This window comes from Hemibagrus wyckioides, linkage group LG11, assembly GCF_019097595.1.
Source record: "Hemibagrus wyckioides isolate EC202008001 linkage group LG11, SWU_Hwy_1.0, whole genome shotgun sequence".
NCBI classification, from domain to species: domain Eukaryota; kingdom Metazoa; phylum Chordata; class Actinopteri; order Siluriformes; family Bagridae; genus Hemibagrus; species Hemibagrus wyckioides.
In genome coordinates this window covers 716,052-737,679 of record NC_080720.1, presented here as the reverse complement: position 1 = coordinate 737,679, position 21,628 = coordinate 716,052, and the positions used below count along the sequence as shown (strand labels likewise).

General features: G+C 41.2%; 1 protein-coding gene across 1 annotated transcript; it reads left to right on the top strand.

Annotated features, from left to right (window-relative positions):
• The first annotated feature begins 79 nt into the window (after positions 1-79).
• LOC131361383 (zinc finger protein 271-like) lies at positions 80-19,789 on the top strand. Its single transcript, XM_058402447.1, has 4 exons — positions 80-177; positions 1,344-2,522; positions 11,585-12,569; positions 18,192-19,789. Exons 2-4 carry the CDS (start codon positions 1,425-1,427, stop codon positions 19,490-19,492), a joined length of 3,384 nt encoding a protein of 1,127 aa, XP_058258430.1. The 5' UTR covers positions 80-177; positions 1,344-1,424; the 3' UTR covers positions 19,493-19,789.
• The last annotated feature ends 1,839 nt before the right edge of the window (positions 19,790-21,628 follow it).

Below are 21,628 nucleotides of genomic sequence, written 5' to 3'. Positions count from 1 at the left end.
CTTTTACAATAGTTTAATCACGAAATCCCGGCGGAATGTTCAGCAGAGGGATGTTTGGAATGGGATCTTTGGCCATTCGAGTCAACTCACTCCCTAAAGTTCACCTAAAAGATTCGGATCAAAGAGTCGACTCATCACAGCGACACATCACTAGTGCTCAGTGTCCCGTTTTACCAGGTGAGCTCTTATCCTCACATCTAACCTGTTTTGGACGGTTTTATACCATGTCTGTAATTCGATCTGATTAAGTTAAAAGTAAATACTTTTTTAGTGGGTGTGTTAAATGCGGTTGTGTACACTCTGCTTTAAAATATCAAGATGAAGATAAGCTAAAGGGTCTGTAGCTGAGCTGTTCGGCTAAAGTGGCTGCTTGCCAAACGGGGCGCCATTCGGTCTTGACCAAACATCACGGTGTGTGGAGCTAAATTCTACAGAAAATAAATAAAGCCTGTAAACTAGAGATGTTTCTATGAAACCATTTTAAAGATAATAGGTTTGTAGGGATAGTTAGCTAAATGAAGTTTAGCTTGCTAGCATTGTCCTTTAGCTAAAGCCTTAGCGACATGCTGAGGTAATTTAATCTGACCAGTAACTCAATATGTCCAAGAGCAAGACAAAGAAAAGTCTAAAGACTGGACTGCAACTGGCTTGTTTACGAACTTTATTTTCTATTTGTTTTTCATTACATTGAGTACACTACAGACAGTACTGTTTTTTTGGCATTTTGTCAAGGGCAGAGAACAAAAGAAAGGTACATTTATAATATATATATATATATATAAAACAACGTAATAAAGTACATAAAGTATTTCACATAATAAATAAGTATTGAGGTGGTACATTTATAACATGTATATAACAACGTATATAAAGTATTTTACATAATAAATAAGTGGTAAGGACTGCTGATGTTTTTCTATAATAATTAAAGTTATTATGTCTTAATACATTACTAATGATGAACAGTTATAACAATGTAGTATCGTTAATAATAACTACATAAACACCAGTAATCTCTTTAATCCTGTGGTTTGGTCATGTTTAAAATAAAATATTCTGTAATCACGTTAACTTTGGGGTGAACAATTTGCTTCTAATCGCTGGAGGACATTGAAACACTACAAGAAGTAATCCGAGAATCAGAAAACACTTACGTTGTGTTCACACACACACACACACACACACACACTGATTCTTATCGCTGTACATGTCACCCTGGAACAAAACTAGTTTGTGTAATCTGAGGTCTCTTTGTGTTTGTGAACCCTTAAACATCTGAAGCTCTACATTTCAATTCATTAAGATGGATTATTGACCATGTTTCCCTTCTCTTTCTGCTCCAGATTGTGAATGGTGTCCTCTGGTAAGTCTTCTCCTGCTCTCGTTATTCTTACATGTCTTAAAGAACCCAGAGAGATTTCAGTATGATGACGTCAGACGAGATCAAGTGTGAGGACGTGGAACCCGTGGCAGGTTCCAGTAGTCCGGAGCAGTCCTCTGAACAGCTGGAAAACGAAATGCACATCTGCTCACGGTGCGGAAAAAGTTTTCCAGACCAGAGTCACCTCCAAACGCACCAGTGCATTCACACTAAAGGGAAGCCGTACCAGTGCTCGGAGTGCGAGAAGAGCTTTAACGACCGCAGTAGTCTCATAAAGCACCTGCGGATTCATACAGGAGAGAAGCCCTATCAGTGCTCCGAGTGTGGGAAGTGTTTCACTCAGAAAGGTCATATCACCAAACACCTCCAGATTCACACCCAAGAGAAGCCATATCACTGCTCGCTGTGTGGTAAAAACTTTAATTACCTCTGCAATCTCCAGCGACACCAGCGCACTCACACGGGAGAGAGGCCCTATCAGTGTTCACAGTGTAAGAAGAGGTTCAGTGAGAAAGACGGCCTCATAAGACACCAGCGCATCCACACAGGAGAGAAGCCATACGAGTGTTTGGAGTGCGGGAAGAGTTTCACTGAACGCGGAAGTCTGTTAAAACACCAGAGAATCCACACGGGGGCCAAGCCGTTCGAGTGCTCGTACTGCGAAATGAGTTTCACGCAGAGGTGTAATCTCCAGCAGCACGAGCGCATTCACACTGGAGATAAACCCTTTTACTGCCTCGAGTGCGGGAAGAGCTTTAATCGGGAGACGGCTCTCCAGGTACACCAGTGCAGCCACACGGGGGAGAAGCCCTATCACTGCCCGGAGTGCGGCAAGAATTTCAGCGACCAGAGTAATCTCAGACAACATCGTCGCATTCACACGGGAGAGAAGCCGTACATCTGCTCCCAGTGCGGGAAGGGTTTTACACAGCACTGTCATCTCCAGGTCCACCAGCGCATTCACACCGGCGAGAGGCCCTTTCCCTGCCCCCAGTGTGGGAAGAGTTTTACACAGCAGTGTCATCTCCAGCGCCACCAGCGCATTCACATGGGTGAAGTTGTATCGGAGCTGATAGTGTGGGAAGATCTTTACAGATCGATGTCACCTCCAGGAACTCCAGCACCTTCAGAGAGCGGTGAATGAAGACGATGTGCCTGTGGGCGTGGTGAACCGTTAAACTATGTTGACATGGTTATGAGCTTCCATTTATTTTGTGCTTTTTCTGCTTTCGGTTCATTTTGAATTGAGTTGCAAAGTGACCTTGTGTGTGAGAACGGTGCTATATGACTTCTTTTGTGCTTGTGTTTTATTTCAAATTGTTCGCAAAGTGACCTTAAGTGTGAGAAAGGTGCTATACCCTATAGGACTACAAGCTGTTCTGCAGTGCCTTGCATTAGCAACCTTGATTATTAGAGTGTTACACCCTAGGACTGAATTCTGATTTTTGTCATTGGACACATGACCAAATGACACCAGGTCAGGGGGTCAGAACCACATTAGGCTGCTATTAAAGCTGTCCGTCTTATGGCTTTGCCCATTCTTCATTTGTCATCTCATCTGGTTTGAGGTCTGGGAAGATACAGGGATGTCATAACACATTCTGTTGTTTATTCATGGTTTATAACCACTCCAGTTTAAGTTGAACAGTATGTTTAGGGTCATTGTTCTGAAGGTAGAGTGAACCTCTACCCCAGTCTCAAATCTCTTACACACTGGAACAGGTATTTTTGGGGATTCTCTTGTATTTGGCTCCGTCCATCTTGCCTTCAGCCCCGAATAGTTTCCATGTTCCTACTGATAAAAAGCTTCTCTATGATATAATGCTACCACCATCATATACGCAGTGGGAATGGTGTTGTCAGGGTGCTGAGCAGTGTCCAGATTTTGGTGTCTCCAACACGCCCCTGTAGGCCACCATTACGGTTTAACAGCTTCTCCGGTCTGAGCTGTGGATCTGTCCATCTTCTTTTCAAAGATATCCAGACCTCTCACTGGCTTTACCCTTTGCCCTTGACTAATGTCCACTTTACTCCATTTTTGGCAGTTGACCTCAAGTCAGGGTTGTGCCACATTATTTCCATTTTTAGTAATGGATTTTGTAATAATGTCACTCAAGTTTAGGATTAAAAAAAAAATCCCTGATTGATACTTTTTCCCAGATTTGTTTCCATAGCACTTGTTTGTTTAGTTAATTTGTTTGCTGTTTGTTTAGGAGTATTCTGTAACAAACCCAGGAGGAGGAATACAGTATATTACTAAAAGTATTGGGACACCCCTCCAAGAGTTGAAGCTGTTATAGCTGCAAAGGGTGGGACAACTCCATATTACATTCATGTGCAGGTAAAGGCAGACGTCCCAAAACCTTCGCAGTCTCTCCTCTAATTCAAAAGTTGGGAGCATGAAATTGTCCAAAATGTCTTGGTATGAAGCTGAAGCATTAAGAGTTCCTTTCACTGGAACTAAGGAGCGGAACCCAACCCCTGAAAAACAACACCTGAACTCAATGATTTGGAGGAGTGTCCCAATACTTTTGGCTATAGATTTAGCCTTCACTACAGTAATACAGACTATTTCGTGTAGATTCATGACCCAAGTCCATTTCAGTTCCAGGTTGTAACACAACAACATGTGGAAATGTTCAAGGCACTGTACGTAGTGTTAAACTTCAGCTAATGACCGCAAGACCGGACCTGACCTGGTTCACACTGCAGCCCAATCATCCCAGTTTCTTTCTAAGCTTTTTTTTTCTGTACCAGGACTATCTCAGGAGTTTCCTCCTTCCCCAGCAGATGTGAGTCTTCTGAGACTACGGTGTGTGATTATGACTGACAGTCTGATTACTTTTATTTTAAAGTGTGTTAACTTTATATGGAATTTATTTCATTCTAAGACTGTTGTATATTCCTGAAAAAATAATTTTCCGAAAGCAGAGATGAACAGAAGGAACAAGGTTTTCATCCCTGAGAGAATTCTTGTACAGTCTGGAAGAGCAAACATGATTTCTTGCATGTTACAGCTTCTATGGTCAATGACTATAACTTATGATGGTCAGCCGTGAGGTGTATAGAAATCCTTTTAGACTACAGCTGGACGGTTCTTTTAAAAGGTCCTACACAGTACATGTAGACGTAGTAAATAATCCTGTGATCATGTACATACATGAATAATTAAAAATGGAAATAAAGGGTCCTCCAGCTGTGTGGTTTAAACTCTCTACTGATGCTTACAAACTGAATAGGAAGTTATTATTGTTACGTGACATGCTGCTTTTCTCAATACTACTGATGTTGGAGGTAGCCTGGATGTAGAACCAGCTCTGATAAGTGGTCAACGCCTGCCTCGGACTGATGTGGCTGTTAAACAACACCAAAGTGATGCTGAATGTTCAGCACAGTTCAGCGGTCATCTCTGTAGACGCCTCAGCTTCACCAACACCAGGACTGATTAACCCAACCTAAAGACAAACCTTTTCTGCTTTACTGATGACCGGTATGTTAGAATAAATGTCTCATCAGACTAACACTTCATATTTAAGTATTTAATTCTAATTTTGTTACTGTTGTTTGTTTGCCCCCCCCATGTCTCTGCTATCTTCTGGTGTGTAATCAAATACTATTCAGTGGAAGGTGTGATTAATCCTCACTGTTACTGCTGTTTATTTGTCACATCCTCTCTGTATGTGGTTTGTTCTTATATATTCTGTATGATATCTGTAGCTGTTGATCATTACTCTTAAACTTGTACTCGATTCTATTCCAGTGTCTTCTCTTATTCCACATGCACACCTAAACAGAAACAGATCCACTCGCTTATGGTTTTTTAATGATGAGTTGCTCTATAGTGTGTTCTGACAGATCAAAATGAATACAAGACTTTCAGTAAGTAACACATTACCCAGTTGAGCTATTCTGTATAATTAACACAGGTCTATCTAATATAGTGTTGATTTTATCTATGGAGAGCTTTAATTCAACTTTTTTGTTTATCTTTAGAGGTGGAGAAGTTCAAACAAGCCAGCAGAGGGAGCTCACGCGTAACATGGCTATGATTTGATTTGCTGATTTGAGTCCATCATTTGTCAGATTTTTTTGCAATATTCTCCTAAATTGTGGTCAGTTTGTTTGTACCTTCCCTCTTAGTTTAGGTCATTAGTGTCTGCAGCATAATAGTTTAGTTTTTATTGTTAAAGCCTAGCAAAGAGAGCAGCCAGTCACAATGCCTCTAAACATGATGAAGCACAAAATGGACAAGTCAAGAAGCTTTTATTGTCATTTTAACCATGAGAGAATGTTTCCTCAGGACCCTGGTGCTACATAGACAACAACACAGAGCTAAGGACAGAAAGTAAGTTGTCCCAGCCACAAACTGGTGCAAACAGACAATACAAAACAGGAAAGATACACAAAATACACAATATAGACAGAACAGCACTATATTGGACTATATAAGTATTGGGTCGTCTGCCTTTACCTGCACATGAATGTAATATGGAGTTGTCCCGACCCTTGCAGCTATAACAGCTTCAACTCTTCTGGGAAGGCTTTCCACAAGGTTTAGGAGTGTGTTTATGGGAATTTTTAACCGTTCCTCTAGAAGCGCATTTGTGAGGTCAGGCACTGATGTTGGACGAGAAGGTCTGGCTCACAGTCTCCACTCTAATTCATCCCAAAGGTGTTCTATGGGGTTGAGGTCAGGACTCTGTGCAGGCCAGTCAAGTTCCTCCACACCAAACTCACTCATCCATGTCTTTATGGACCTTGCTTTGGTCACTGGTGTGCAGTCATGTTGGAACAGGAAGGGGTCATCCCCAAACTGTTCCCACAAAGAGCATGAAATTGTCCAAAATGTCTTGGTATGAAGCTGAAGCATTAAGAGTTCCTTTCACTGGAACTAAGGGGCGGAGCCCAACCCCTGAAAAACAACACCTGAACTCAATGATCTGGAGGAGTGTCCCAATACTTTTGGCAATAAAGTGTATTGGCAGTGCAATGTGCAAAGTAAGAGAACTAGGAGTATCCCAGTGCTGGATTCTTTTTGGATTGTCCTGCTGACTTCTGCTGTACACACTTGTTTTGAAGAACAAACACAGCTAATAGGGTCAAGTACTGACCCCTGCATGATGGATTACTTTTATTCTGTAATTTAGGAAGAATAAAGAGTACAGAAAACATAATAAACTTGGAAAGCTTTGTGGGAGATTAAATTTAAAGCTGTCCTCTTGGACAGAGCTATAGATATAAATGTCAAATAATGTGTAATGACTGCATATAGAAAAGATCAGGAATTACAGACGTCACAAAACCTTCATGAAACTTCATAGCAGCAAATCTTGTGGACAGAACATCACACTTAAATTCATTACACAAGTCTTTAAGATCCTGCCAGCTGATAAAAATGATAAAGGTTAATAGAAACAATGCGCCTGAAATCAGTATATAAGAAAGAAGTGGCACTGTGTTGACGCCTGTGTTTATATTAGAGTGTTTCTGAACCGGAGAATGTTCTCAAATTCCATCAGTGCCTTCACACAGGAAATAATCCACATTACTGCTCACTGTTTTAGTTTCAGTGACCATAGAAACTTTAAATGCATACACACATCTGAATCTGGGATGGAACTGAATTTCTAAACTCATCTATCATTAATGTGTTTTTCCTTCTGCAGCTGATGGAGGGATGTTTGTTTGTTTGTTTTTTACATTCCTTAAAGTATTTTTCCAGTAGGATGTATCGCTCTCACCCCAAATATCTTGAGGACACAGTCTGTGAGAGAACATTTATACAAGAAACACACACTGATCAGCCGTAACATTATGACCACCTGCTTAATATTGTGTTGGTCCTTCTTCTCCTGCTAAAACAGCCCTGACCCGTCGAGGCATGGACTAGATCCCTGAAGGTGTGCTGTGGGATCTGGCACCAAGATGTTAGCAGCAGATCCTTTAAGTCCTGTAAGTTGTGAGGTGGAGCCTCCATGGATCAGACTTGTTTGTCCAGAACATCCCACAGATGCTGGAGTGGATTGAGATCTGGGGAATTTGGAGGCGGAGTCAACACCTCAAACTGGTTGTTGTGGACATCAAACCATTCCTGAACCATTTCTGCTTTGTGTCACGGTGCATTATCCTGCTGAAAGAGACCACAGCCATCAGGGAATACTGTTTTAATGGAACACCCCACAAGAGCTGCAGTTTTGGAGATGTTCTGATCCAGTGGTCTAGCCATCACAATTTGGTCTTTTGGTCAAACTCACTCAAATCCTTACGCTTGTCCATTTTTCCTGCTTCTAACATCAACTTTGAGGACAAAATGTTGACTTGCTGCCTAATATATCCCACCCACTAACAGGTGCCATGATGAGGAGATACTCAGTCTTATTCACTTCACCTGGCAGTGGTCATAATGTTATGGCTGACCGGTGTATGTTTTAGTGCTGCGACAACTAATAAAAATGATCAAATTTAAAAATGCCACCAGTTTCATTACTGGTTAGTTGATGAGTCGACTTCTTTCCTTCATGATGCTGTTTGTTTATATATGTTCTTAGAAACTGGGTTCTTTAAGGAACCTACAGCTCACTCTACACAAAGTGAACTCTGATGGCGTTTGGTTTTCAGCAGAAATTCTACATGGATACTTTATACAGTCACAACTTTTATATGATTTCATTTATAATTCATTTCACAAATTAGAGAGATTTTTCCCAGCAGATTTTTCAAGGTGGTGAATATTTCTACAGGACAGGATACTCCTGTTATTTAACAGCAAGTCTTTTGCCTGCTTCAGATTTCAAGAGAAATAAATATAAATGAACACAATGAAGTACAAAAAAATGTGCTAATGAACTAAGAACATATGTACATGATATGATGGTATGATTTTGCACGATATTATATTAACATACACCGTAATTATTGTTAAATGTTTATACGGTCAGTGTTCATTGGGTCAGCTAAAAGGGGAGGAGTTATAGAGTTAGATGGACACTGGTAGGAAAGACTTCCTATGGCGTTCTGTGGTCATCTTCACTGGTCTCCATCCTGAATGTGCTCCAGTACGACGCCAGTGTCACAGCTGTATATAAAATAAGATAATAAAAAAAATGTATGTTTCTCTGGATAAGGGCCAACTACCAGAAATGTGAATAGTAAAGATTTGTTTATGAAGGACTTGCAATCTTCAAGAAAGGACAGAGCAGACTCTTTCTGCTGAGGAGACTAAGGTCTTTTGAAGTACAGGGAACACTCCTGAAGACCTTTTTTGACTCTGTGGTGGCCTCAGCCATCTTCTATCTCTACTGTAGACAGGAAGAGACTGGACTAAATGTCTGAAGGAGCGATACAGAAGGTCCTTTCTCCCTACTGCTATTAGACTTTACAATCAGAGCTGCTCAGTGAACTGGTCACCATAATACACAATAATACACACTGTTCATACTGATGGTGTGTTATAACTGTGAATAACCTGTCATTATAATACACACTGTTCATACTGATGGTGTGTTATAACTGTGAATAACCTGTCATTATAATACACACTTTTGTGTGTGATATTTTTTAATCTGTGAAATTACAATAATTATAATCCTGTGCAATAACAACAAGTTAAGATGTGCAATAGTTTGTTTGTGAAACTATTATTATTGTTATTTTATTTTTCTTCTGTATTTAGATAGATTTCTTAATCTCTGCTTCTGCTTCACATGTTTCTGAGAGACGAATAAAGGTTTATCTCATCTAATCTTATTCACGTGTCCTGTGTGGAATTTGTTCTTACTGACACAATAATGAAGAAATGTTTGTTTAAATAAAACTCCAAGGTGCCTAAGATAATATAAATAAGGTATATCTCCTGTACTGGGAAGATGAGCACTAGTTTATTTTTCTTTATCTGGTTGTTGAGTGTTGTCTCCTCCAGCAGGTGTCGCTGTGAGCGTCTAGGTGTCGTTCCTCCACACATGTAGAGAAACAGAAGAAGACGTGCGGCAGTGTTGGTGATTGATGATCTGATCTCTCCGACTCTACTAATCATCTTTACATTCCAATATTTCTGACAGGGTTTTACCCCCACACTTCCATCTGATCCGTTGTGGGGGGATTTGAGCTGCTTAACTGCCTTCTGCTGGAAACATCAAGGTAAGTTCAAGAGGCTGGATCCTAAACCCAGACTGTGATGTAGTGTACACTCTGTAGTGCACTTGGGGTTCTAATCTTCCTGTAGTGTTTAGTGAAAATGTGTATTCATGGGGATTAGTTTAGAAACAAACAGTGCAGCTGATTGGTTAAATCTTAATTAACCCTGGCTTTCCCAGTAATGACATCATCATCATAATCATCATCATCATAAATGTCACCTGCTTGATTATATAAGACATTTGCATCATTTCCACGCCCACTGCTACCTACATCCAATCAAAACAGGTGAAAGATGATGAGTTTTACCTCGATTGATTGATTGATTGATTGGTTTTAGCAGTTTGGTGCTCATGTGTGTGAGAATTTTAGATAATGAGATAAAGTTATGTTGTATTTGTCACATATCCATTACTGCACAGTGAAATTCTTTCTTCGCATATCCCATCCTTGGGGGTTGGGGTCAGAGCTCAGGGTCAGCTATGATACAGCGCCTCTGGGGGCCTTGCTCAAGAGCCCAATGTTGGCAGCTTGGCGGTGCAGAGGCTTGAACCCCGATCTTCCAGTCAAAAACCCAGAACCTTAACCACTTGAGCCATTACCGCCCCCAATGATGCAGATGATGTAGAGCAGTAGGTACAACTGACTGTCTCGTGATTTATTGCTGCAAGTCACATGAAATGAGGCAGGAAGGACACGTTAGGATTAGATGATGTTATGATGCCACCAGCATCAGATGTGTTCCATTCGTGAAACACTGACCGAGTTGAAATGCCACAGTGTAAAGAGTGGCACAGCTGACCCGTGCCTGGACCATGTGATCACAGATCATTCAGGACACATCCGTCTGGTCATCCCAGGATAGTTATAATTGGCAGGTCATCATATTCAGTAAGATGTTAAACCTAGTGAAAGCAGCTGCACTGGTTCAGTTACAAGATTTTTAGAAGTGGGCTCTGGAACCTAAACACTGCACATGAAGGTGCATCCTTGTCTAAGCAAGGTGGACGCTTCAGAGTGGTGCCCCCTTAGAGAGCTAGTTGTAGTTACAGGATGAGGTAACCGGAAGCACTTACCTGTATGGCACCATGGCTAGGGTCCTTCTGTCCCTCCTGCATCTCAGTGCTTATATATTCCACCATTACGGCAGCCTGAGATTGAGTGGCTATCATTTTTAATCAGGTGAAACCATTCACATATGTGGTGCAGCATATCACCAGGACAGAGCGTTTGCAGCTGGAGGTGGTATTCCAGATGTGAAAATGAAAATGCCATGAGTCTCTGCACTCATGAGTATACTTTACTATATACTAGAAAGTCAAAGAGTACTGTGTTGAAATGATATTCAAATAAGATAACATGCACCGATCAGCCATAACATTATGACTACCTACCTAATATTGTGATATTTGGTAGTATACTTGGTGGATATACTTTTGCTGCCAAAACAGCCCTGACCCATCTAGGCATGGATTCCACTAGAAGGTGTGCTGTGGTATCTGACACCAAGATGTTAGCAGCAGATCTTTTAAGTCCTGTAAGTTGTAAGGACACTTCTGATAGATACTGACCACTGCAGACCGGGAACACCCCACAAGAGCTGCAGTTTTGGAGATGCTCTGATCCAGTGGTCTAGCATCACAATTTGGTCTTTTGGTCAAACTCGCTCAAATCCTTACACTTGTCCATTTTTCCTGCTTCTAACATCAACTTTGAGGACAAAATGTTGACTTGCTGCCTAATATATCCCACCCACTAACAGGGGCCATGATGAGGAGATACTCAGTCTTATTCACTTCACCTCTCAGTGGTCATAATGTTATGGCTGGTTGGTGTATTTTATAACTCAATGTGAATTAGCATTTTAAATTGATTGAAATTAGGAAAATTGCAGGTGAGCTCATCCCTAGCAGAGAAGGTGAGTAAGGATAAAGAAGCAGGAGAATGGATTAATCCTGATGTGAGGTTGCTTGGACATTTGTTACTTTAACCAGTGTTGCTGTTTTAGCGTAATGTTTTTAATCCAATGAATATTGAACCATTTACACTTTTTTTCTGATCCAGGTATGAGCGTATTGCTGTTTCCGGTGTTCTCCTCCTGTCTTCTGTTTTCCACATCTCAAATTCACCTCTGCAAGAACGTCAAGAGATCCGACTAGGATGAAAGTATCTGAGATTAAGCGTGAGGCTCCTGACCTCACAGAGAGCTCCGCTAGCCAACAAACATCGTCCGGTTCTTTCTACACGAACTCCTCACACGCTCCGGCGCAGAGAGAAATTCACCACTGTTCAGACTGTGGGAAGAGTTTCACTCGAAAGAGTCATCTGAAGGAACATCACCGGATTCACACGGGAGAGAAACCCTATCTGTGTCCGCAGTGCGGGAAGAGTTTCTCTGTGAAGAGCAACCTGGAACAACACCAGCAGATTCACACAGGAGAAAAACCCTTCCTGTGTTCACACTGTGGGAAGAGCTTCACTCAGAAGAGCACTCTGAAAAAACACCAGCGCATTCACACGGGGGAGAAACCCTATCAGTGTCCACAGTGTGGGAAGAGTTTTATCGAGAGAGGAAATCTGATTAAACACCAGAGGATTCACACGGGAGAGAAGCCGTATCGCTGTTCACACTGCGGGACCAGTTTCACAGAGAGGAGCGCTTTACAGCAACACTTACGCATTCACACAGGAGATAAACCGTATCGCTGCTCAGACTGTGGGAAGAGTTTTAACCGAGGGAATACTCTGCAGGTCCACCAGCGCATTCACACCGGAGAGAAGCCATATCACTGCTCCGAGTGTGGGAGGAGTTTCACCAGACAGAGCAGCCTGCAGGTACACCAGCGCATTCACACCGGGGAAAAGCCCTACTTCTGCTCCGAGTGTGGGAAGAGCTTCAGGGACCACAAGAACTTTCAGCGTCACCAGCGCGTTCACACAGGCGAGAAACCTTATTACTGTTCGGAGTGTGGGAGGAGTTTCAGCGATCAGAGGAACTTTCAGCGCCACAAACAAACACACACGGCTGACAACGAGGACATGTTGGCGTTCTTCTGAGTTTTATTATGAATGTTTAGTTTGAGGCAAATGGTGAATCACTTACTATTGAATGTGATTAATTCTACTGCTTCATGGAGAGTTTTGACGGATAAGCAGTTTCAAAATATTAAAATCAAGCATATATTTAGCAACTGCTGAAACAAATGTGTTGTGCTCATATTTATATAGAAACACGCAATTCTATCAGCAACATGCATTTAATCAGCTGTGGTCTTAAAAATAATCATGTGGTGCAACTGTGGGCTTTTCTCTCCAAATAATACACTATGTAGCCAAAAGTATTGGGACACCCCTCCAGATCATTGAGTTCAGGGGTTGGGCTCCGCCCCTTAGTTCCAGTGAAAGGAACTCTTAATGCTTCAGCTTCATACCAAGACATTCTGGACAATTTCATGCTCTTTGTGGGAACAGTTTGGGGATGACCCCTTCCTGTTCCAACATGACTGCACACCAGTGACCAAAGCAAGGTCCATAAAGACATGGATGAGTGAGTTTGGTGTGGAGGAACTTGACTGTCCTGCACAGAGTCCTGACCTCAACCCCATAGAACACCTTTGGGATGAATTAGAGACTGTAAGCCAGGCCAAAAGTTTTGGGACGTCTGCCTTTACATGCACATGAATGTAATATGGAGTTGTCCCGCCCTTTGCAGCTATAACAGCTTCAACTCTTCTGGGAAGGCTTTCCACAAGGTTTAGGAGTGTGTTTATGGGAATTTTTAACCGTTCCTCTAGAAGCGCATTTGTGAGGTCAGGCACTGATGTTGGACGAGAAGGTCTGTCTCACAGTCTCCACTCTAATTCATCCCAAAGGTGTTCTATGGGGTTGAGGTCAGGACTCTGTGAAGGTCAGTCAAGTTCCTCCACACCAAACTCACTCATCCATGTCTTTATGGACCTTGCTTTGGTCACTGGTGTGCAGTCATGTTGGAACAGGAAGGGGTCATCCCCAAACTGTTCCCACAAAGAGCATGAAATTGTCCAAAATGTCTTGGTATGAAGCTGAAGCATTAAGAGTTCCTTTCACTGGAACTAAGGGGCGGAGCCCAACCCCTGAAAAACAACATCTGACTTCGATGATTTGGAGGGGTGTCCCAATACTTTTGGCCATATAGTGTATATGTACTGAATATGTTTAAAAGTATTATAATTAGAGTTCCATCTGTATAAAACCTCTGTACATTCTGTAGCTGATGAATTTCTGCTAGTGATGGTCTTACATTTACGTATGTCTCATAATTGTACGTACAATTTACTGACATGTTTTACATTTAAACCGGAAAGTGATTATAATGGAAAAAAATAAACATTAACACCCGTATAGCAGAGTATCAACCACAGAACATGTTCAATTTTTCAGGGACTGATGTTATTGGTACTGATGTTGGTACTGATATGATTGGTACTGATGTTATTGGTACTGATGTTATTGGTACTGATGTTGGTACTGATGTTATTGGTACTGATGTTATTGGTACTGATGTTGGTACTGATATTATTGGTACTGATGTTATTGGTACTGATGTTATTGGTACTGATGTTGGTACTGATATTATTGGTACTGATATTATTGGTACTGATGTAATTGGTTATGATGGGTGACCACACCAAATGATGAGAAGTGTGCTTAAACAATAGTGTACAATTTGGTGATGGGAACTAGACTGCAGATATCTTTGCCATGATATAGAGGATGATGGATTTGTACATCATCTAGACTCATGTGGCAGTGTTGTAGAAAACCAAATAAACATAAGACTGATGAAGTGTGAAGAGTTTTTATCGCCCAGGCTCCTGTATGGAAACTAATCTGTACTTGCAACTCTCTTGTGATTTACATCAGATTACAGAGGCTTAGAACTCTTTACATTAGCTCAATGTCATGTGATCAGAAATGTTTCCTCCTTTTTCAATATGATCCGTAATACAGGATTCAAGATTCAAGAAGCTTTTATTGTCATTTCAACCACATATAGCTGACCCAGAAGTTTATCCTAGCCACATAAAGTGTGCAAAGTGTGCAACTAGGGGCAAACAGAGCAAGGACAAGACAGTGCAAACGTGTGCAATGAAATGAAATGAAATGAAATGATGTACAAAAAACAGGTAACACTAATAACATTTACATATATATAGTGGCCTGACAACACCAATCTGAGGCAACAAACATCGGTCTCAGAGGCACAGTTTTAAAAATGCCTGTTTATAGGATTGTTTGCTTTCACCCTGGGTATAAGATAAGGGCATTTATTATTATTATTATTATTATTATTATTATTATTATTATTATTATTATTATTATTATTATTATTATTATTATTATTATTATTATTATTATTATTATTATTCCTAGGAAGGACATTCCAGTAGACAGAGATTAGGAAAATAAAAGAATAAACACAAAGACAATATAACAGCAGAAGGGTGTTAAAAAATAAAATACTGCTTCTTCTTTCATTCTCTTCCCCTTATTAATACACCACAACACAGCCAGGAGCTTTCAGAGTCTCATTAGTTTATCCATCCATCCATCCATCCATCCATCTATCTGAGTTAACAGTTGATGTTAATGGAGCGTCTAATTTCCCTCGAAGAGTTTTGAGTGTTCTCCGCTCCAGCAGGTGTCGCTGTGACACAGAAGAAGACGTGCGGCAGTGTTGGTGATTGATGATCTGATCTCTCCGACTCTACTAATCATCTTTACATTCCAATATTTCTGACAGGGTTTTACCCCCACACTTCCATCTGATCCGTTGTGGGGGGATTTGAGCTGCTTAACTGCCTTCTGCTGGAAACATCAAGGTAAGTTCAACTCGGCTAACAGTGGCTGTGTCCTAAATGGAGATGATTATAATGAACTGCAGGTCATTATTGGTGTTTATTTGTCTGCTTTTGCTAAAATTGATGAGAAGTTGCTTCTCATCAAAAGATTGCTGAGAAATCTTTCTTTTAAACTTTACACCATTCTGTGTTTTGTGGGTAACAGATACTGTAGGATTTGTCTTCATCAGCTAAGTCTTAGAGAGAATCTGAAGTAATGTAATAAATCTAAAACAATGCATTGAAGCTTATTTTCTCTTATAGACTGTTTAGTTTTGGTCAGAATGAGTCCTCCAGTCTATACAGCTGCTCTTCAGGTACAGCTAGTTTGTGCTTTTAGAGAAATTTCAGTCTAGGACTCGTTTGCAGCCTTATATCCTGGATTTTGTCCTGTGAGACTTCAGTCAGAGACTTCAGTTCCATCTCCAGGGATCCTCCATTTACTCTTATTTGGTCATTTGGTGCATGTCTCCATCCAGACAGACTCTGTGCTTTGCCTTCAAGAGATCTGTTGTCTCTATCAATAACATTCTCATTTTATTTCACTATGTCAGAGAGAACAGTTACTACTCTTCATACAGACCAAAAAATAAATAAACTATTTGGCCATGCTGTGTCTGAAATATTTGTTACTCCGTCTCTTATTCCTCTGTGGATTTTTCTTATAGATTGCAGGAGCCTTCTTTACAGCTAAATGCTCGATCATCCTCTCTGTTCCTCATCAGAGGAGCATCAGGAAGCTTCAACCATGAAGAATCACTCTGGCACAGTTCAAGGATTGTAATGGACGTATCAAAGCAAGCCTAAGTGGCCCTGACCTGATCCCTGGTGCCCTGATAGGATGGATACCAAGCAGGTGGAGAGGTGAGAGATTTTTTTCCCCTTCATAAATCCACTGAATGAAAATGTTGGTTTGTGTTTATCCGGAGATTTTCTTTTGGTAAAGAATACGTATATTATCAGTTATCAGTATTAACTATCAGTTACTGATCAGTTATCAGTATTAACTAATAAATCTCTTCCTAATAAATCAATTCAATTCAATTCAATTTATTTTGTATAGCGCCTTTTACAATGAACATTGTCTCAAAGCAGCTTTACAAAAGAAGAAAACAGAGAAAGGGGAGGGGAAAAAATGAAAAATAATAATAAGATAAAAAAGATAAAAAAATAACTAATTAACTAGAAATAAGAATAAATTATTAAATTCTATAATTAGACTATTTTATCCCTAATGAGAAGCCTATGGCAACGGTGGCAAGGAAAAACTCCCTGGGATGGAAAGGAAGAAACCTTGAGAGGAACCAGGCTCAGAAGGGAACCCATCCTCATTTGGGTGACACTAAACAGTAAATAATGTAACTGTAGCTGATTAATGTCCTTTCTACAACAGCAATCAATGACCCATGAGGAACTATTAGGTCAGTGTAGTTTCTAAGGTCATTATAAACACTAGTTCTTTGCTGTCACAAGCTGACAGATGAAATGGCAGATCTGTGATGGTGTGAAAGTCCCCAAGTGGCTCTGTCCATGGCTGTCTCCTGGTCCACACAGATCCATCCACAGCATCAGTGGGTACCACCAAGTGACCAGACTCCGACCAGGGGTAGGGCAGTGGTCACACTGGAAACTGAGCTCAGGAGTGGGGTGTATAGCTCGACAGAGAAAGACAGAGAGAGAGAGAGAAAGATATTAAGTTTCTGATCATGTGATGCTTCACATGATCAGAAACTTAATATCTTAATATCACAATATACCTGTGCAGATTATAGGACTGAAATTGAGAATTTTACATGAATTAATAATGCTGTACTTGCCGTTTAGGGATAATATTCAGTGTACCGTTTTAATTTTGAGGTGTCTCAGTATGTCCACACTCTCTATCAGTACTGACCAGTAAGCACAGGTGAGAAGTAAACCTGCTGACCGTCAGGTAGTGTCCACTGCACAAGTTCTGGCTCCAGTTTAACTCAGTTATATGAAATGACAATATGGTAGGCCACCAAAAATCTCATAGCTCAGGGTCTCATCAGTTAAGTTGTCTTTATCACATATACATTACAGCAAAGTGAAATTCTTTCTTCACATATCCCGTCCTTGGGGGTTGTGGTGAGAGCGCAGGGTCAGCCATGATTCAGTTCCCCCTGGAGCAGGGTGGGTTGGGGGTCTTGCTGAAGGGCCCAGCGGTGGCAGCTTGGCGGTGAACCCCGATCTTCGGGTCAACAACCCCAAGCCTTAACCACTTGAGCTACTACCACCAATCATCAATAATAAACCCTAATGTCAGCCATTACTCTGACTCACCATTACTCCTACAACAGGGCAAGGTCCAGCAGCTCAGTCCACTTTACACAGAATTTCATCAAATTTGGCTCTCTCCAGTTTGTCCACACCAAATCTGCAGTCTATATCTTTATTGACCTCAGTTAGTGCACATGGGCATTGCCATGCTGGAACAGGTTTTGGTGTCAACAGTTTGTGGAAGGCCGTCGTTTTATGCTTATGGTCATGTGTCCACATTTTGGATATATAGTGTATGTGCAGATTTAGTGCTAGTAGGTGGAATACCTTGAGATCTTGCAGATAAACATTCTTATGTGGATGAGAGATTTGTGTCCAACTGACCAAAAGAACGAGACCAATTTGTCCCGAAGTGTGACCGTGTGAGCAATCAACATTGTGCTCGATGCAGCTTTACAGAACATAAGAAAACATATTAAAAAAATTAGAAAAATTTTGTTTTTGTTTGTTAATATTTATCTATTGAACCATCTTTTCTCTCTTTTTTTATTCACCAGGTTTCACTGGTGTCTTGTCTGCTCCTGCTTTCCTGTTTCCTTCACATCGTAATTTTGCCTCCACATTACGAGACAAAACCGGGATGAAGTCAGGCGATATTAAACTGGAGAATCTGGAACCCACAGAGAGCTGCAATAGTCACCAAGGTTCGTCTCGTAGTTTCTACGCTAACGCGTCTTACAGACGAGGAGAAAAAGATATTCACGAGTGTTCGTACTGTGGGAGGAGTTTCAATCAGAAGAGTAGTCTCAAAAAACACCAGCGAATACACTCGGGGGGGAAGCCGTATCACTGCCCGCAGTGTGGGAAGGGTTTCAGTCAAAAGGGTAATCTCACCGAACACCACCACATTCACACCGGTGAAAAGCCGTATCCCTGTTCCCAGTGTGGGAAAAGTTTCCGTCAAAAGAGCAATCTCCAAAAACACCGACGTCTTCATGCGGAAGAGAAGAAGCCATATCGCTGCTCCCAGTGTGGAAAAGGTTACAGTGAACCGAATCACCTGAAAGAACACCACCAAATTCACACAGGAGAAAAACCATATTCCTGTTCCCAGTGTGGAAAAGGTTTCAGTCAGAAGAGCAATTTCCAGAAGCACCAGCGAGTTCACACTGGAGAGAAGCCGTATTACTGCTCGCTGTGCTGGAAGAATTTTAGCAGCCACCGTAATCTTCAGATACACCAACGCGTTCACACTGGAGAGAAGCCGCACCAGTGTCCACTGTGTGAGAAGAGTTTCGCACATAAGAGTACTCTCCAACAACACGAGCGCCTCCACACCGGAGAGACTCCGTATCACTGCTCCGACTGTGGGAAGGGTTTTCCACACAGGAACAGTCTCCGTCACCACCAGCGCGTTCACACTGGCGATAAACCGTATTGCTGCTCACAATGTGGGAGGAGCTTTACACAGAGGATAAGTCTACGACAGCACGAATATGTTCACACGGGAGAAAAGCCGTATCGGTGCTCGCAGTGTGGGAAGTGTTTTACACAAAGCGGTACTCTCCGACAACACCAGCGCATTCACACTGGAGAGAAGCTACATCGCTGCTCCCAGTGTGGAAAAAGTTTCACCCAGCAGAAGAGTCTCAGACAACACCAGAGCGTTCACACGGGAGAGAAACCATATCAGTGCTCACAGTGCGGTAAAAAGTTCAAACGAAGAGCTCATCTCCAACAACACCAGCGCCTTCATGCTGGAGAGAAGCAGCATTCCTGTTCAGAGTGTGTGAAGAGTTTTACTAGTCTGAGTGACCTCCAGCAGCACCAGTGTGTTCACACAGATATGAATCTATGAATATATATATATATATATATATATAAAATTGTATGTGTTTGTGTTGTATCTTGTATCTGTCTAAGCTTCTGTAACACAGGAATTTCCCTCATGTGATCAATAAAGTATATTTATCTCTCTATCTAGTGGATACTGCAGGTCTCTCAGCTGTAAGAAGCAGTGTAGGACGTTTTCAGAAATTCCACAATGAACCCAAACTTAACAAAGCTGTCCATTTAACACATTAGTTCCCGGAAGAACACGGTGTCTGATGTAAATAGTAAAGTGCATTAATAAAAAAATGGAGAATAAAAAGAGTAACACTGAAACACACCTAACACTCTTCTGCCTGTCTTTTCTCAATGTTTGCTTTTATTGGTGCCAGGTTTAGAGAAAAATAAACCTCTCCAGTGTTTTCCACTCTAAAGGCATCATCCTAAGAAGACATCAGTTCAGGGGCAGTGTTTACATGCTACAACATAAAGACTGTCCCATTTGTTGTGGGTTAAGGGCCATGCTCAGGGGCCCAGTGGTGGCAGATTGATGGTCCTGGGATTCAAACTCACAATTTTCTAATCAGTAACCCGACATCTTAACCAGCGAGTCCCACTTCCCATGTCCCAGTTCGAGGTAGCTGCCATTCCTCATTGCATTCTTCTCAGAAGCTGATCTGTTGAATCGGTTTGGCGGATTTTCTGTCCAGGTTTCTGAAAGTTTTGACAAACATGGCAGAAAAGTCTGTTCAGGTACAGAGATCCAGCTACAGGTGTAGGTGAGACTAATGCTCACTAGATTAGTTACTGCTCCAAACTAAATCTTACAAGATACAATGACCTGTGATCATACATCGTCATCATGTGGTCTACGGCTCCAGCTGGCTAGCAAACACAAGTTCGCGGATGATGGAACTAGCATTTTTTGTTAATAGTCATAACCTGGAATCAGCTTATTATTATCTTGAAGCTTAAAGGTATGTCTATTTTTCTGAAGGGAAATTAGGCGTATAGAATGCACAATGACATATTTATTAGAGATCATTGCTCACTCTCCACCTCTCTCTTTCTCTCTGCAAATGATTAGAGGATGACAATGGCACTAAAAAGCAAAGAAGAAATGGGAAGTTTTGGAGAATTGTGAGAAAAAGTAAGGAACACAGGACAAGCTTTGACAAAAAGAGGGATTTCTTTCTGTTTAAGAAACTGAGAGTAACTTCGTTCAGATCTCTACAGTGTCCCCGGGTCACCACCATCACGAATGATGTATTTAGCTAGTTTTACATTGTTTACAAATGTCCTCCTAACTGATGGCTTTTAGATGAAGGTCACAGCAGCGTTCGGTCTGTAGTTTCCTTACAAACAAAAAGTTCTCAGAGCCAGAATCTTGCTTTTATTCTTTACTGATCTCCATGTACCATGAGAACCTAATGTCCAGCGCTCACACGTGTTGTTCTTCTTTCCCCATCAGTTTATCATCCTGGTACCTGAAGAAGTTCACTTCATGCTGGAATGTTCCATGTAAACACACTATTTATACTGCAGGAAATGATATATCATGATAAACTCCATAAGTATGTGGTTTGGGATGCAGGAAGTGTTTCATTAAATGGACACTGATCAGGTCTTTAAACCTGAATGTGTTTGTATGACATCATAATCACATAATGACACTTCAGGACATCGTCAGTGATGTCATTACAGGAAAACAACACAAGTTTTGTGTGAACACGACTGTCATCTAGACACACTGCACAGCTCCAGAACCCATCGGCTTTACAATACATGGAATAGTTAATGGTGTGTACAGGAAACACCCAGACATGTCATTAACTTTTCACTGAAACAGCCTGAAGGTTATTTCATCTCCAGCTCTATCTATGAGTAATATTTTGTTTTTCAGAATCTGTACATATTCATCACCTGAAGGATGAGAGACAAATACTGGACTTTGATGTCATTTCCTTTAGAAAAACATTTTGATGGCTCATTTAGGGGATTATAAATCTGTGTTCTATCAAAAGAAATTGACAAATTTAAAACAGCCAAAAATATATCAATAAGAATTCTTTCACACAAGTACCATGTTCCCCAAAATAGTTCTGACTGGGGGCCAGTCCCGGGTCAAAACCATGAATCTCTGCAATGAATACGAACAGATTTG